We start from the raw sequence: 19,336 nt of genomic DNA, 5'->3' as shown, positions 1-19,336 counted from the left end.
ATTGGAAGAATAAATATTGTTTAAATGTCAATACTACCCAGAGCAACCTACACATTCAATGCAATCATAATCAAAATGGCACCAGCATTCTTCTCAAAGCTAGAACAAGCAATCATAAAATTTGTATGGAACCACAAAAGACCCCGAATAGCCAAAGTAATATTGAAGAGGAAGACCAAAGCAGGAGGCATCACAATCCTAGACTTTAGCCTGTACTACAAAGCTGTAGTCATGAAGACAGCATGGTATTGGCACAAAAACAGACACATAGACCAATGGAATAGAATAGAGACTCCAGAATTGGACCCACAAAAGTGTGGCCAACTAATCTTTGACAAGGCAAGAAAGAATATCCAATGGAACAAAAGGCAGTCTGTTTAACAAACGGTGCTGGAAGAACTGGACAGCAACATGCAGAAGGATGAAACTAGAGCACCTTCTTATACCATTCACAAAAATAAACTCAAAATGGGTAAAGGACCTGAATGTGAGACAGGAAACCATCAAAACCCTAGAAGAGAAAGCAGGACAAACCTCTGACCTCAGCTGCAGCAGTTTCTTACTCAACACATCTCCGAAGGCAAGGGAATTAAAAGCAAAAATGAACTATTGGGACCTCATGAAGATAAAAAGCTTCTGCACTGCAAAGGAAACAATAAACAAAACTAAAAGGCAGCCGATGGAATGGGAAAAGATATTTGCAAATGACATATTGGACAAAGGACTAGTATCCAAAATCTATAAAGAACTCACCAAACTCCACACCGGAAAAACAAATAATCCAGTGAAGAAATGGGCAGAAGACATGAGTAGACACTTCTCTAAAGAAGACATCCAGGGGGCACCTGGGTGGCTCAGTCAGTTAAGCGTCCGACTTCATCTCAGGTCATGATCTCGCGGTCCGTGAGTTCGAGTCCCGCGTCGGGCTCTGTGCTGACAGCTCAGAGCTTGGAGCCTGTTTCGGATTCTGTGTCTCCCTCTCTCTCTGACCCTCCCCCGTTTATGCTCTGTCTCTCTCTATCTCAAAAATAAATAAACGTCAAAAAAATTTTTTTTAAATAAAGAAGACATCCAGATGGCCAACAGGCACATGGAAAGATGCTCAACATCGCTCCTCGTCAGGGAAATACAAATCAAAACCACACTGAGATATCACCTCACTCCAGTCAGAGTGGCTAAAATGAACAAATCAGGAGACTATAGATACTGGAGAGGATGTGGAGAAACGGGAACCCTCTTGCACTGTTGGTGGGAATGCAAACTGGTGCAGCCACTCTGGAAAACAGTGTGGAGGTTCCTCAAAAAATTAAAAATAGACCTACCCTATGACCCAGCAATAGCACTGCTAGGGATTTACCCAAGGGATACAGGAGTGCTGATGCATAGGGCCACTTGTACCCCAATGTTGATAGCAGCACTTTCAACAATAGCCAAATTGTGGAAAAAGCCTAAATGTCCATCAACTGATGAATGGATAAAGAAATTGTGGCTTATATACACAATGGAATACTACATGGCAATGAGAAAGAATGAAATATGGCCTTTTGTAGCAACGTGGATGGAAGTGGAGAGTGTTATGCTATGTGAAATAAGTCATACAGAGAAATATAGATACCTTATGTTTTCACTCTTATGTGGATCCTGAGAAACTTAACAGAAGGCCATGGGGGGAGGGGAAGGGGGGAAAAAAGTTACAGAGATGGAAGGAGGCAAATCATAAGAGACTGTTAAAAACTGAGAATAAACTGAGGGTTCATGGGGGGGAGGAGGGAGGGGAAAGTGGATGATGGGCATTGAGTAGGGCACCCATTGGAATGAGCACTGGGTGTTGTATGGAAACTGATTTGACAGTAAATTTCATATTAAAAAAAAGAATTGATGATGATTACATTAGCATTCAAAATAGGAGGCAGAAGTGAACAGTAGTTGGTGCAAAGCTGTCCAACAAGTAGAAACACAAAACTGTAGACATGTCTTCAAGGTGAAGATTTGTTTACTGCTTGAACAGTTCAAATTTTATACACAGTTTAGTAGTTAGAAAAAAATGGCTAGCATACTAATTCATGGTTTTATATCCTGAAAAAAGGCATTTTAATCTATTAATTATAGGGCTGTTTCTATTAGGCTAGATTTTACTAATCTATTTTTAATGATAAAACTACAATTCTTGGGGTGCCTGAGTGGCTCAATTGGTTAAGCGTACAACTCTTGATTTTGGCTCAGGTCATGATCTCACAGTTTGTGGGATCAAACCCTCCATCAGGCTCTGCACTGACAACGTGGACCCTGCTTGAGATTCTCTCTCTCCCTATCTGCCTCTCCCCTACTGCTGTGCGTCTCTCTCTCTCTCTCTCTCTCTCTCTCTTTGTGTGTCTTTCTCTCAAAATGAATAAACTTAAAAAAATTACATTTCTTGGGGCGCCTGGGTGACTCAGTCGGTTAAGCGTCCAATTTTGGCTCAGGTCAGGATCTCACAGTTCATGGGTTCAAGCCCTGTGCTGGGCTCTGTGCTGACAGCTCAGAGCCTGGAGCCTGCTTTGGGTTCTGTGCCTCCCTCTCTCTCTGCCCCTTCTGCCCTCACTCTCTGTCTCTGTCTTTCAAATATCAATAAACATTAAAAAAATTATATTTCTTTCAAAAGTATACTGTGATAATTATTAAGCTTTCCTAAACTTCTAGATGGTATTTCATCTGTTTTTTGTTAATTTTAATTTAATTCAATTTATTTTTTTATTTTTAATTCTGCTGTGATCCAAGGTTCTGTGGTTGTGTTTGACCCATACAAAATAAAATGAGATTAACCCATTTTTGGTTGGAGTTTTGGAGTGTAAACTGAGATCTTCATTCTCATTATCGTCCTGGAATCAGAAAGTTGTCAAAAAGAAGATGTCTGCTGCTGGTCTCAGTATTCTGTGAGGCAAATTAATCCTCAAAACTGCTTATATTCAGAATAGAGCTGACTCTTCATCTTGGGAAGATCATATCTCCCAAAAATATGTGCTTTCCTTTTATAATAATGGATATTCTTCATCAATTTACATCCCTTGGCTTCCCCTTTCAAACTATTCAGGGATATTTGTCAAATATGTGGAAACTGATAATGATAATCTCAGGATGAGGAGTCATTCGTCCAGGCTTTTAGACCATGAAAAGTTTCAAGATTAAAATAATAGGAATACAGGCATGAAAGTAGACTGGAAGCAATATAAATTTTATCAAATCATTCCTGTGTTTCTCTTAGAAAAGCAGTTCCTTACCATTTAGTGTATAGATTTGTAGCCGAGAAGGTAATGGGTTGTGTCCATCACTCTCCATATGTCTGCTAGCCAGGTCAATAAATTCCCTTGCACAACGAAGGTAACTGGTTCAAAATTCACCTGCCTCGAAATACTCTATTTCAAAGCTGAACTCTTATTTAAACTCTGAATATCTGATGTGGCAACCTGAGTTCTTAATTTTGAGATCAATATTAACTACAGTCAAATATACTTTAAAGCTAAAAAAGCTTCCATACATACATTATTTAATTTGATAATCTTAAAAATATGTTATTTTGGGTTCTAAAATGCTAATACATGCAATCCTTTTATTGCATTATTCAGTGAAGCATGTATATATTACTCACATCCTCCTTCCACAAAACCTTAAAGTCCTTTTCAGCATGGGTATTAATGCCTGTGTTTGTTTGTTTGTTTGTTTGTTTGTTTGTTTTTTTAATTGAGCACTTAGGTGATTTGATCATACTTTGATTCTGAAAAGTCACATTTTCATTTTACTGAAGTGAGGGATTAGTGATTATATCGCTTTCCTTTCTGCAACTGAGATTCTTACTGGATAAAAACATGAGCGTTGTGCATACTTCATGAAGATTTTAGGCAAAAGCATCCAGTTAGGAGTTCAGCAGTAATTAAGGGACACATAATGCTGTTATTTACCCATGAATTTATACATGGATCATGGATATAGTGCATCTTGCACGAATCTAAATACAGTGAGAGAAACCTGGTAATTAAGCTTGAATTTTAAAATAAGGATCGCATCTTGTGCAATTGCTGGTTTTCTGAATAATCATAGAATGTGCAATCATAGCTCGTGTTGGTATACTATAAATGAGGTATGCTAGATTTTATAGTCAGATTTCACCATTGTCTTTTTGGTAGCACTTAGGTTGCAATTGGTTTCAATTTGAAGTTTGTAAACTTTTTTGCTACTTTCTTCTTTCTCTTAAATCTTGAGAAAAAAATCTTTCCAATTGCCCTATGGAAGACCATGCTCTATATTTTTTCAATAATTCTATAAGCCTTTTATTACTAAAATTCATGACTTAAATCCCCTAAAGGTATTTCCATATCATTTACATGAAATCCAAACCATCATTTTACCTTCCATTTGGACAAAGTAACTAACACATTATCCAAAATTTGAATATTGCTATTATATTTATAATCGTCCTATTATAAATAGGATTGCTTTACACATATGATCTATCACATAATTAAATTCAGTTTTTAAAATGTATTTTTACTGAAGGCTTTTCTGGGTTTCTTGTTGCAATTTCAACAGCATAGTGATATGCTGATATGCTGAAAAATTACTTTTTTCTTTAAGGCAGTCATAGATCCTATAGATGATGGCCACTAAAATGAGACTGAACCCCTGCCACCCCATTTTAATTCTTTGTATCCAGACACATGATTCACTTAAGAAATCTGGACTAAAAGTCCAATAGCGCCCTGAAGCTTACCCTAAGAGCTGAGTATTAATTAAGTTTGTTTGGCCATAAACAAATCTCCTTTGATCCTCAGATGCTAATGTTCTAAACATGAGTAAGGGGTTATCACTTTCCCTCAGGAACTTTCATTGCAGCCAGTTGGATACTGATTAGAATTTGAATGGAGCTTTCCTTAGCAAAGCACACTAGCACACATGGATTCCATTGATGGTTTTTGGGGCTTGTGGGTATGGGTGTGTGTTTGATTCCTAGAGAAACATGATAGCTTAAGACAGAGACATTTTTCTTCGATTACCAGACCATGACCCGGTGCGTGTGACACATTTTACAAATGTGTGTGGTTGATCAGAAAGAGACTAGATAATGGGGCCTGCTCAGTGTAAAACCTATCATGCTTTTTGAAAAACCTCTTCGACATTCACTTTTTATCCTGTGGGCTTTTGTCTGCCCCTTGTTGTTGGAAAAATAAGCAAGTCCTCAGGACGGAGTTATTAAAACAGATTGTGGATGTTGATTAGTTCTGCAAAAGCCAAAAATGTAAATGCACATTTGTCAAGAATTCAGGTTTGCTGCTTTCCCCCTCTAACAAACCCAGATCATATTCTGTTGTTTCACAGTAGCTGCTTCCAAGCATAGAGTTCAGATGTTTTCCTTCTAGAATGGGAACTGATACTCCGGATAATTGAAACGCGATTTCATGATTTCCTTCGAATGTTTACCAGATAATTTTGAAACCTTTTTCCATTTTGGTTTTAGCCTAGTATGAGACTCTTTCAGAAATACATGGTGGGGGCTGGGAATGAAGGAAGACATTGTTTAGCTTGTAGTTGGCCAAAAAGTTCTGTTGCTGAATAAGATCACAAATTATGGCTAGAATGGTTTGGTAAGTTGTTTGTTTTTTCTTTTTTTCCACGGTGCAAAGCCAGACAGTCTCTGCCAGACAGAAGAACGGAATCTATACTGTCAGAATGGAAAACATGAATAAAAGTGGTAGCCTTTATGAAGCTGGTGAGTTCTGGCAGTGAACTTAGAGGCTGGCACTTGTACTTTGCTGTGAGGGGGAACATAGGGAGACTCAACTATGGCAGCATGGTCTGCTGCTAGATTGCCCAGAGAATATTTGACACTGAGATTAATGACAAGGCTAAAGTGTTAAGTTCCAGATTGTTTATTTGAAGTGTTCTGGCAACTTCTGTCGGTGAAGATTCTGATGTGTATTGTTTCTGCCGTGCTCTTTGGATTTAATAATAGAAGTGAGGGTAAACACTAATGTGCTTCAAAGAGTATTAAATCCTGTCCATGTCTTAGCTCATTTAATTTTTACATTGATCATCTGATGCATGTGTGGTTTTTTTTGTTTGTTTGTTTGTTTGTTTGTTTTTTGTGTTTTTTTTTTTTTCTAGGGTTTTTTGTTTTGTTTTATTTTTGTTTTTGTTTTTTTTTTAATACCTCCCTCTCAGAGAGAAGAAAAGAGAAGCAAATTAGTATCTTCACTGGGCCCATAGTTTAGAGAGTCTGGCCGTGGATGCCTTACTTCTACAACCCATCTCCCGTGTGTCTTAATGTGCAGAATGAAACAGTAGTGTTCCATGGGAAAAATCGACATTCCCTTCCTTAGGCCTTTGTTTTAGTGGCCTTTTCATATAAAAGATTTTGGGCACGGGACACCTGGGTGGCTCAGTCTGTTAAATATCCTACTCTTGATTTCTGCTCAGGTCATGATCTCTGGGTTCCTGAGTTTGAGCCCCACGTTGGGCTCCGCACTGACAGTGCACAGCCTGGTTGGGATTCTCTCTCCCTCTCTCTCTACCCCTCCCCTGCTTGCAATGTCTCTGTTTCCCTCTCAAAATAAATAAATACACTTAAAAAACGATTTTGGGGGAAAGGAGGGGAAAACAAAAGTGCATAAATTCCATCAGAGGTATTGATATAGATAACCTAATTTTTGACCCTTTCTTTGCTTTTCTATTTCAGCGTTAGAAGTTTATGAATCTCTGATTATTTTTTAAATTAGTAATTTTTACATTCAAATTTTATAATTATAATTCATTATTAACAGAAATGTTTCCTGTAATCCACATGTATATAATAAAAGTGTGGTCAGGGATTCTGGGTGTGTTTTATTCCCCAGAATTAGAAGGGCTCCTGGCACGTAATTGGTGTTCAGTGAGTATTTCATGAATGAGTGAGTATTCATCATAAGCAGACAAGTGATAAAGTTAACTGCCTTGAGATTATTCCAAAGTATGATTTTGCATTTCCTCTACTATTAAATATTCAAAGTTATTTTGTAGATAAAGAAAATCAAGACTTGAACAGGAAGAAGCTAGATAATGAGAACATTGTGCCCTTTCTCTTTACCAGTACTGACAAAGCACGGGGCTCTGTAGGTAGTTAGTGACAGAATGAGTGAATGATTGGGCAGACTGAATGACATAGCTCATGTCCTTTTGTGGATACCTAGTTTGAACAAGGTACAAATATAGCAACTTCAGTATTTGAAGAACCTGCTACTGGAGGTTTAAGGCAGGGACTGAGGACTCCATATTTGGGGAGCAGTGATCTAGCATCTCTGGATTGGGTGCAACCTTATGGACCATCAACTCTGTATTTAGACCTCACAGGCCATGGGCTCTGTATTCACTACCCTCTGGTACTTAGAGATTTTACAATAGCACTGCCAAACTTAGCCTCTGCTCTAAGTTCATCTGTCGCTCAGATTTAGTGTAGTCTTTTGTTAACAGGCTCTAGGGGATGTTTCTCTGAGGTTGGTTCAGTCCATTAGCCCCTCACACAGCCAGTCTTGGTTTCCTAAGAAAAGGCATCCTTTCAAATATTTGAGGATTGCTCTCTGGTTTCCAGATGCTACTCAACACCACCACACTGCTTGTGGGGTATTTATATTGGTTTCTGGCACTTGACCGAATGCCCCTTCTCTTCCTGATCACTGTCTCTAGAGCTGGTCCTTATTTTTGTACATTAATGACTCATTGGGCAGCAATACTAAAACAGCATCGATTAATGTGTGCAGAACAAAACCGGTTATGTGTTAGTCTCAGGAAAATTTCCAGTGACTTGCTATATGGCAAGCTTTTGTTAGAAAGACCAGGTAGTCAGTGAAAAGTTCCTGGACATTTTATTGATTGATCTCTATACCACCATTCTTATGTTTTCAGCCACATGATGCAGCCCCCTGCATGTGCATTTGCTCCTTGCACACACTTCATATGTGAACTTCTCCTCTCTCTCATCTGTGTGCCCATCTCCATTGCTACAGCCAGTTCCTTCATCCTGACTCATGCTTCCCCCTCCCCCCTTCATAATCTCCTGCACCTGTTCAGTTCAGTGTGTTTGGAAAAGTCTAAAGTCAATACGCTATTTTTAAAAGTTCTCTAATTTTTTTAACAGAAGCTCCATAACCTACTCCCACCTCCCCACATGATGAAACAGGGAAACAGTGCTGCAGGCAGACAACAGGATACCAGGAAATGCCCGAGAAGGTCAGCCCCACCCTGACATGACGGTCGCAGGGAATTGGACAACACATACCAGCATTTCTAAGAAACATGCAAGTCCAGTATATCATTTGTTATTCTAAATGTATACAGAAATGGTAATTAACAATTAGGTGTTTGGATATTCAAGTTACTAAATAATGACCTTGAAAACAGGTAACAATCACAACACTAGTTATCACCATATAAGTTGTCATATGTCATTTTCACAACATAGAAGTTATGTTTTATGTTTAAATTCCATAGAGGAAAATATCTATAATAATACCATGAAATTAAGCATTGTTTGCTCTGTGGAGCTCCAAAGGTATTTTAAGGAATACTTATACTGTTTAATTGTAGGATTTAACTTTCAAGGTGCCAGGATTAATGGGTTCATGTTAGCATACCTATGCTTTTTATGAACAAAACTAGTTTGCATTTCCATAAATTCCCTTTATAATATTGACTACAGACAACTAGTCATTTGGGCCATTAAAAAAACAAAAATTACATACAATATATGATTATTTAGAACCAATATTGAATTATGCTCATTTTTTCCCCTTAAAAGTTGATTTGTGTTGTTTAGAACTCATTCATAATTCAGGGATAGTCGGCCACACCATATGTGACCATAAGAAGGATCATTACCTTTAACAGCTGTGAATCCTTAATGAAGTGAAAACATGTACAGTCAAGGTCAACAATGTTCGTTTGTTGCAAATTTTTATTTTCCCACGATCAAAGGGTAACAATAAAGATTTCGTTGGTATCAGTACTTTTCTATATATGAAAGAATACGGGCTTATTACTTATTAAGCTGTGATGCTTCTGGAGTAATAATTTTATTTCAGTGTTCCTATCTATACAGGACTCCAGTTATCCTTTGTGTTAAATATGAATACTAAATTTTTCCACACTAGATAAAATCTGAAAGATGCCATGGTCAGTTAACTATTGAATTTGAAGAGAAAATTTATTATATGTAAAACCAAAAGTAAAAGATGTCTGGATAATGTCAAATATTGGGAATATTTTGACCTGTTTTCAAACAGGTCTATTCAGGTCTAATTCAGACCTATATTCAGGTCTAATATTTTTCTATTTTTCTTTAATCAGTTACATCCTTTGGTTGTGTGTTTGGAAATACCCTATTTTAAATGAATTCCTCTGAGTAGTATCAATTTTGTAGTTGAGAGCCTGTTAATTCACCTGTACAGTGAATTCAATAATGTAATTAGTAAACATTTTTTTCAGATATGGAGTTGTAATAATCACACTGGTTTTTAACAGTTAGGACTCACACCACGAATTGTCTTCATTTTAATATGTCCTACTTGTAAAACAAGAAGGAATGCTAGTTGGGATTTAGCTATACCTATCTTCTCAAATTCCACTTTTCAGATAAATAACATACAAGTTATTGAGGTCTATGTAAATATAAAAACACACCCAGTGGAAAGTAAAGGTAAGTTTTTGACTAAATCAGGAGAAAGAGATTAGCAAACCTGTCTATATTTATATTGATAGGCAATACTCATGGAGAGATATTTAGAATTGCTTTTTATTTTACTTTTCTTTTTCATAAATAATGTGATTTCACCATAAAACTAAATGACACAACCAAGATCAAATCACATGGTGAAGGTAAGACTAGAAATGAAGATTTCTTAAATTCATATTCTAGCTCTTATATTAACTGATGATTAGTATTTTGCAAGTCACTTATTCAATATGAGTTCCTAAGACCTTCAGCTGACCTAGTGAGCCAGAGAATTCAGGGCCTCATTTCCATGTATTCTGTTTGATATGACTTTTACAGAAAAAGCAGAGCACTGCAGGCAGGCTTAGAATTTTCCATCAGAATAAAGTCTTGGTAATCTCCAACCAGACAGTGTATCTGCTCTCCAGTGAAGTATTTTGTACCTTTAAGATTTCTGTTGTACTTAACAGACAGTGATAGAACCTCTCCAACTCATTTATAATTTTTCTAGGAAAAACATTCAGGTCTAATATTTAACTCTTTTAGCTGAGGATAGTTCATTGAAAACAGAGAATTCACTGTTGAAATAATTATAAAGTTGACCAGTAGAAATAGTGATATAGAATTTACGGTAACTTTTCATAATGCTTATAAGAACTATAAATTTTACTTTATTTTACTTTAATGTTTTTATTTTATTTTTGAGAGAGAGAGAGAGAGAATGGAGTAAGGGCAGAGAGAGAGGGGGATAGAAGATCTGAAGCAGACTCTGTGCTGACAGCAGAGAGCCCAATGTGGGGCTAGAACTCATGAACCATGAGATCATGACCTAAGCCAAAGTCAGATGCTTAATTGACTGAGCCATCCAGGCACCCCAGGACTCTAAATTTTAAAATACTTCTTCAGAAGTATTTGCCACACTGAACAAAAGAGAAAATCCAACATTTAATGATGCTATTGAGTTTAACCACATTGCTAGTTCCTAAGGCTAAGAAAAAAAAAAAGTCTAATGTTAATTGAATAGCAGTTGTCACTCAAAATGGTTTATTATACCAGCACACTGATGAAAATTACATATCCAAATTAAAGAAAGTTGGGACAGTTTGGAAGACTGATAAATCTCAGCAATAGGAAAATTGAAAATTTCTCTTAAGTGTGTAATTTAAATATAATAAAGCAGTCCTTTGATAGCTTTATCATTTTTGTCAAACTAAAAAAGAACAGTTTGAACTAATTTAGTAGATTACTTAATTCATGCATTCACTCAACACTTGGTGAAAATGTGCTTTGTACTGGGCACTTTGTTAGAAGTGAGAGATGTGAAGATTACCAAAACATGGTTTTGCCCTTGATAGGTTCAGAGTATGGCAATGTGTGTGTGTGTGTGTATACATATACATATATACATGTATATACATATATATATACATACGCATATCTACATATATATACATATATATGTATGTATGTATATGTATATACGTACATATATATATATATATATATATATATATATATATTGTATAAAAGCAATGTAAGTGAAGGGAGTTGGAAGTAAATCAGAGAGAAGATATGAAGTAATAATTCGAGTACAGGAAATAAGGATGAATAGTGATGGTAGAGAGGAACTAAAATAAGTGTGGCTCAAAACATAACATAAGTATTATTCAGTAGTCCTCAGAATTTTTAAACATGGGATGTGCAACGAACTTGCCAGCCACGGTGGAGTCTCCTTTTTCAGTTAGTGAAGTGAAAAGAAGAATATGAGGACTATGTAGCAGAACTTTTGCAGTATTGTGCAGTTCCATAACAAAACAGTGAATGAAATTGATCTTAAATTTATTCATCCACATGAATGACCTTGAACATGGTAAGAGCGAAACCTTGTAGAGCATAATGGCAGCAACGTCTGCAGGTGCAATGATGAAGCAGCTCCGTGGCCATGTTGCATTTCTTCACAGATGTGTGCAGTGATTGATAACCTGCAGGAAAGTGTGCTTCTGAGACGGGCTTGTTTGATTTTATTGTTAAATCAAAACACCGTGGAAGTTATTCTGGACAAGTATTGTGTACATTCAACCTTAGGCGGCACACAAGTACTTCTAATGATGTCGTCCAGTGAACTTGCTATAAACGCAAAGCTGTAGGTGAAATAAAGCCAGAATGCTCTCCTCTTTGGTTATTGTTGTGGTACCTGCCAAGGTTCTGGGTGCTGAACTGGTCAATTCACGTTTCCCCTCTGACTGGCCACCCCTCCGTAGTGCTGTTGGCTGAATCCTTCTGGCTTCCTCCACCACTGGATGTTGCTGGGCCCACATATTCAATCTGAGAGCTCTCTTCCTTCCTCCCCTCCATGCTAACCTCATCTAGTCCTTCAGAGCTCCATCAGCAGCTGTATGTGAGTAACTCCCAGATTCACAGCCCTGACCCTGACCTCTCCCCAGAGCCCACGCATCATCTCTGTTGGACGTTTGATTGGTGTTGCAAAATAAACATGTCAAAAGAAGAACTTAAGAATCAATGCCTAGATCTGCCACTCTTCTTTCTCTTTCTTCAGTTTCCTCACTGTCAGTAAATCACTCCATAATCGCACCAGCTGCCAGGGCCCAAAGTCTTGGGATCGTTCTTGCTTCCTCCTTTGGACTCACCATGCGTGTCTTATCCACTAGGAAGTTTTGTCAAATCTGACTGAAGAACATATCCTGACTCCTGTTTACCATCTTCACTCCCCTCATCCTTTAATTAGACCATCCTTACATGAATTCCTAAGCAGACCTTGCTTCCTCCCTTGCCATCCTACAATCCATTTTCCTCAGAGCACCCAAAGTAGGGGTTGAAGCAGAAAAGAACGATGGGGTGCCTGAGCGGCTCAGTCGGTTAAGCATCCATCTTTGGCTCAGGTCATGATTTCACGGTTCGTGAGTTCGAGACCCGCGTAGGGCTCTGTGCAGACAGCTCGGAGCCTGGAGCCTGCTTTGGATTCTGTGTCTTCCTCTCTCTCTGCCCCTCCCCTGCTCTCTCTGTCTCTCTCAAAAATAAACATTAAAAAAAGAGAGAGAGAGAAGGAGTGTCAGCCCATTTTGAAAACTGTGGCCTCCTATTGTCACCAGGGCTCCAGTGTTTGTGTACCTTGTGGTCAGTCTGCTGTGGCCCCATTGACCCTAGAACTCACCTATCAGGCAGATGCCTCTACCTTCTTCTCTACCAACGCAAACTATTCTTTGGGTTCTTTGGGCTTCCCAGACTCATTCGTGCTTCCAAGCCTTTGCTACTAGTGTGCACATGACTGGCCCCTTCCACTCTTTTAGCCCCCAGTGGCTATGGTACCTCTTTCAGACCATCAGCCTGAGCTGTCACTGTCCATATGTGTCTCTGTCACTCCCTATCACACACTCAGCCACTTGGCACACAGTTGTCTCTCTGTAGCTTTTCTCGTGGTAGTTACCAACCACTCTGTGATTTCTCATTTTTGCGTTTGTTTTTTTTTTAATTTCTTGACCGTCTCCTCCCTGCCAAATGGAAGTTCCTTCAGGGTACGGACCTTATCATTTCTTTTCACTACAGAATCCTCAACATCTAGGAAAGTAATGGCTCAAGAAGTATGTATGGAGTGAAAGAAAAAGATTCTTTCTACAGATAGGTTTTTTGTCCCCCCCCCCCATTTTCAGATGCTCTAAAGAGGTCACCAGGGAATGAAGACGCTACGGAGAGCTGCAGAAGTGCCTTACTCATTACTTCTATATTGTCTTCTGAGAACAAAACATGAAAAGGGTGCATTTTTTAGAAGTTGGCATTCCATATTTTAGTAACTTTTTCCGGTCTTTAAATCAAGTGCTTTTTGCATGACTTTCTTTTTGCTTCTTAAAAGTCTATATGTCAAAATAGAATTTGATTTGCAGAAACTTAATGTTAGCACTTTGAAAAGTATGCAGTAGGGAGAAAATGTGTAGAATATACCACCATTTGAAAATGTGCTGTCACTGCAGTTATTTTTGGTGAGATTATTAAGGTGAGAAAGCTATGTCATTGCCTTTTCTGTTTATTGTCACTCATTCTCTTCTGTGGCGTGTCTAGTGTCCTATTCAACAGGACTGACGTGTTAGCAGGAAGCATGTTCACGGTACAAATCGAGTTCTGCCACGTTGTCTCTGCATCCAGGATGTTCTGGGTTGGTTTTTGGTGTTGTTGTTTTGGGGGGTTTTTTGAGTATAGTTGACACACAATGTCACATTAATTTCAGGCATACAACGTAGTGATTCGACACAGTTCTGTTTTCTGCTGTATACACCACAAGTGTAGTTACCATCTGTCCTGTTACACTGCTATCCCAATATCATTATCCGTATTCCTTATGCTGTGCCTTTTTTCCCCCTGTTTCATCCTGCACCCAGAAGCCTGTATCTCCCTCTCTCTCACCCATTTTGCACATCCCGCAACCCTCCCCCCACTGGCACCCATGAGTTTGTTCTCTATATTTCTAGGCCTGATTCTGCTTTTCGTTTGTTTGCTTATTCATTTGTTTTGTTCATTTGTTTTAATTCCACTTATGAGCTGAATCCTATGATTTTTGTGTTTCTCAGTCTGAGTTATTTCACTTAGTTAGCATAATACGCTCTAGGTCCATCCGTGTTGTTGCACATGCACAATCTCATCCCTTTAATGAGTGTGGAATATGGAACATCTATAGAATATCCCCCCCCCAACACACATATATATATGTTTATGTTTCATTTTCCTCATCCATTCATCTGTTGAAAGATACTTAGGTTGTTTCCAAATCTTAGCTGTTGTAAATAATGCTGCAATAAACATAGCGATACATGTATCTTTTCAAAACAGTGTTTTCGTTTTCTTTGGGTAAACACCCAGTGGTGCAACTACTGGATCTTATGGTAGTTCCGTTTTTAATTTTCTGAGAAGCCTCCATACCGTTTTCTACAGTGGCCGCACCAGTGTGCATTCCCACCAACACTGCACGAGGGACTGTTTTCCTCCACATCCTTGCGAGCCTTTGTTATTTCTTGTCATTGTGATTTTAGCCATTCCAACTGGTGTTCGATGATATCTCACTGTGGTTTTGATTTGCATTTCCCTGATGATTAGTAGTGTTGAACGTCTTCTCATGTGTCTGTTGGCCATCTGTATTTCTTTTTTGAAAAATTATCTCTTCAGGTCTTTTGCTCATTTTTTAATCAGATTTTTTTTTTTTTGGTGTTCTGTTGTATTCTTCATATATTTTGGATATTCACCCCTTATCAGATATATCAGTTGCAAATACCTTCAGTAGATTGTCCTTTTGTTTTATTGATCATTTCCTTTGCTGTGCAAAAGCTTTTTTATTTTGATGTAATCCCAATAGTTTATTTGCCTAGTGGTTACTAGATATTCTTCCCCAGGCCATCACTGTGGGGGTGGCCAGACAGGAAAATAGTTATTTGCCTGCTCTCTGTATGAAAACATATGGTGTTCGTGCTTAATAGTGTATTCTATTAAGCAAAAGTGATAGTTGCGTCTCTCAGTGTGAAAATAGATTGAGAAATCTTCTAAACATCTTATTTTACTAGCAGTACTAACCTCTTAAAAATTATTTCCATGATGATTTGGTGCACAGCAGTAATGATAATAGTTAATATCTAGTGAGTACTGCGCAAAGCCTGTTTATCATCTAACCTTCACTATAAGCTTATAAAAGAGACATCTTCAGGGACGCCTGGGTGGTTCAGCCGGTTAAGCGTCTGACTCTTGATTTTAGCTCAGGTCACAATCTCTTGGTTTGTGAGTTTGAGCCTCACATCAGGCTCTGTGCCAAGTGTGCAGAGCCTGCTTGGGATTCTCTCTCTCCCTCTCTCTCTCAGCCCCTCCCCTCCTCGTGTTCTCTCTCTCTCTCTCTCTCTCTCTCAAAATAAGTAAATACACTTAAAAAAAGAAATAAAAGAGGCATTGTCATTATCCCCATTTTGCAGTCAAGAAAATCAAAGACACTAATGACTTGTCTAACATAGAATTAATACAATGTTAAACTGGTTTACAAACCTAAGAAGTCCACCTCTAGACTATGTACTCCTAACCACTTTACACTCCTGATTCTCTTCACCTCAAAACTTTAAAACAATCACAGAGAACTTAGAAAGTCTAAATCAATGGTTTATATATCTCAACACCAACTTCCCCAAGGCTGAATAAACACTATGGGTATTTGGAACCGTGCACGTGAGCATGGGCATATGATGAGTATAATTCAGTACATACTATGGACTATGATATCCATAGAAGTATTATTAATAATAGCCCAAAACTGGAAACAATCCAAATATCTATCATGTGAAATATGATAGATAAATATAGATATTAAATATCCATGCAAGAGACTATTATTCAGCAATAAAAACTAACCAACTCCTGATACATGCTACAACAATCAAGAACCTCAAAAACATTCTGCGAAGTGAAAGAAGCCAGATATAAAAGACCACGTAGTATAGGTTTCGGTTTATATGAAATATCCATAAAAAAACAGTCTCTAGAGTTGGAAAGTAGAGTATTGGTGGCCTGGGACTAGGGGTTGACTGCACATAACCTTGAGACATCTTTTTAAGGGGTGATGCAAATCTGAAAGCTAGATTACATCAAAAGTTGCACACATCTGTCAATTTACTGAAAATGATTTACCAGAAAAGAATTGTACACGTAAGTGGGTGAATTTATCATTCATGTTCTTCTGTGATGTGTCTAGTGTCCTATTCAAGAGGACTGACATGTTAGCAGCAAGAGTGTTGATGGTAGTAATCTAGTTCTGCTACTTTGTCTCTGCATCCAGGATGTTCTGGGTTGATTTTTGTTGTTGTTTTGTTTTGTTTCGTTGGTGTTTGTTTGTTTGAGTACAGTTGACACACAATGTCACATCAGTTTCAGGTGTACAATGTAGTGATTTGACAGGGTTCTGTTTTCTGCTGTATACACCACAAGTGTAGTTACCATCTATCCTGTTACCGTATTCCGATATCATTAACCGTATTCTGTCAATTTACTGAAAATCATTTACCAGAAAAGAATTGTACACTTAAGTGGGTGAATTTTGTCCATGCAAATTATTCCTCAATAAACATGTTAAAAAAAAAAAAAAAGATAAACCTAATGATAGCCCAGAGATTGAGTATTTTGTTCCGTAGTAAGTGATAAAGATAAGGCAGACTGAAAATCAAGTTCAAAAGTTGATAATACATTGTAATTTTTGTATTCATCCGGCCTCTCTCCATAATTTGTAGAGTAAAAGCTAAAAAAGTCATTTTTTTACAGTTAGCATCAAAATAAGTTGGCAATGAAATAGGAAGTTTTATTTATTTAGAATTCAGTCATACATAATTTCCCTTTGATGTGATAATCTGAGTATCTGACTTTGGAAATAAATTAGGTTTCTGTACCTCATTTAAAGCTCATCACTTGAAATAAAAATGTTTAAATGGAAGTTGCATTATGGTATTAAATTTATGTCTGGAGGAATTTCTGCAAAGTGTAGAAGAAACTCTCTATTTTAGCCTGGATGGCTAATTAATATACTTCTTCAGTCAGTGGCCCAATTTCATTATATTCTGTCCTTTTATTTTCACTCGTTTCTACTTTGTGAGATATGCAGGGTGTTCATTTATCATTTCCCCTATTGTGCACATTAGGCAACAGAGGCATATAGGGATTTAACTTGGCCTCGTACTCAGTGGTCCTGAATACTAGTCGCATATAATCCATATATGATCCCAATACTGTGAACTCATTGTTTCAACTAGCAGATATTTAATAAGTGCGATTTGATGAATTTGGTAGAGCCATGTAGATATCATAACTAGGTTCTTTCTTTTTAAAGTTTCCTTAATTTATTTAAGTACACCCAGCGTGGGGCTCAAACTCACAACCCTGAGATCAAGAGTCACATGCTGGGATGCAGGGGTGGCTCAGTCGATTAAGCATCCAACTTCAGCTCAGGTCATGGTCTCATGGTTCATGAGTTCGAGCCCCGCGTTGGGCTCTGAGCTGACAGCTCGGAGCCGGGACCCTGCTTTGGCTTCTGTGTCTCCCTCTTTCTCGCTCTTCCCTCCCCCTCTCAAAAATAAATAAAACGTGAAAAAAATGTAAAAAAAAAAAAGTCACATGCTTTTCCTACTGAGTCAGCCAGATGCCCCTTATAGCTAGGTTCTTAAGCAAGTTCATGACTGTCATCTTAAAGGATTCTCTGAACATCTTGTAGTAAGTTGGAACTGCAAGCAGTAAGGATTTAAAATATGACTCAGTACCGATGCATTACAATAGTCTTTGTTGTGCATTATCAGGCATCTTACATGGGCAGATGGAGAAAAGTATGATCCCACACAAACTCTGCCCATTTAAAAATAATTTTCCCGAGTGCATCATTTCTCATTCCTGGGCTTCAGGCTTTGTGAAAAAAAATTAGGGAGGTATTATAGATTATTTAACTATTGTACTGCCTCTCCATGCATCAAAACAAAAGAAGAGCGACAGACTACTGGTTTTACAAGTTATTCTTCCCCCAGAAGCATCTTGAATGGCATATTCCCTGACGCTTAAAAGCCTCTGATCTCAGTCTATTTCTTATGAACTCAAGAATTTACTGTTAGAGACAGATTTGTCAAAAGCTCACACATCATTCTCCCCCTCCTTAGGCCCTTTCTTAAAGAAATAAAAGAACCCTTAGTGTGTTTTCTTGTTTTGTTTTAAACAATATCTCTTGACCTGTTCTTAGTTACAATAACATTTCTTAATTGCATTCTCTTTCTGTTGCCTTTATCCCGCTGAGTGCATTTTTTCTTCTAGCAGCAACGTGGATCCTATAACCATTTCTTCAATTGTTCTGTTATCTCGTGAATTTATACTCCTTACATGCGAAGGTGGATTGTTCCCTGGAAGGCTGAACGTCAAGCCTGGATGCTTTGTTTGGTATTTGTGGCCCTCCTGTTTTCACTTGATGGTTTTTGTATTCAGAAACTCAGGTGCTAACAGCAAGGGAACAAAGATGGGTATCTTTTTCAGAGAGCAGTAAGCATGGGAGCTATGTAAATGTTTTTCTGGTTACACTCACTTTGTTTTTAAGACACTTGTCTTTTAGATATAAGTGAGTCTGAGTGAGGTGGCCATAACCTAAAGCACATGTATTGGCAAGTTTGCAGACATTTGTTCGAGCTCTCTGAGCACATGTTGAATAATAGATTCTGTTTTTGTTTATATGTTTTTGGCAGCGCCCAGCACTGTGCTTTCTAAAGTTTAGGAAACATGTAAGTTTATGGGAACTCTTTGCCTCTACTAAGGCTGTAAAGGGGAGAAGATACAAAACGTAGGACAGAGAGGATGAAGCAGATTTTTGTTTCTTTTTTGTTGTAGGAAATTGTAGCTATGTCTTTCCCATGCAAAATTCAGCATCTTAAAGGTGGGAGTCTCTGATTTTCCTTGTGGAATCCCCTTACCTTGTTGGAAACACACACACATTTTTCTACTTTTTAGAGACTACATTCAATTGTTAACACGCCTGCTTGATTTCTCCCAGTGCATGTTTCTAAAATGCAGGTTTTACATGCATACACGGTATTCCTAGATGTCTCTTGACCAATAAAAGGATCC

The 19,336-nt window shown here is 38.0% G+C and overlaps 1 protein-coding gene across 3 annotated transcripts in view; it reads left to right on the top strand.

Moving 5' to 3' along the window:
* Nucleotides 1-19,336, top strand: part of PRR16 (proline rich 16) — a 308,788-nt gene that overhangs the window by 135,760 nt on the left and 153,692 nt on the right. Inside the window, exon 2 of one of the 3 annotated variants that reach the window (XM_086705659.1) lies at nt 8,141-8,232. The exons of the other annotated variants lie outside the window; for them this stretch is intronic. Coding sequence (XP_086561785.1) covers nt 8,221-8,232 — 12 coding nt within the window. The 5' untranslated portion in view covers nt 8,141-8,220. The remainder of the gene's footprint in view (nt 1-8,140; nt 8,233-19,336) is intronic. 3 annotated transcript variants of the gene reach the window in all.

This window comes from Puma concolor, chromosome A1 (genome assembly GCF_028749965.1).
Source record: "Puma concolor isolate L17-30 chromosome A1, mPumCon1.1.hap2, whole genome shotgun sequence".
NCBI classification, from domain to species: Eukaryota; Metazoa; Chordata; class Mammalia; order Carnivora; family Felidae; genus Puma; species Puma concolor.
This window is presented reverse-complemented; position numbering and strand designations above follow the sequence as displayed.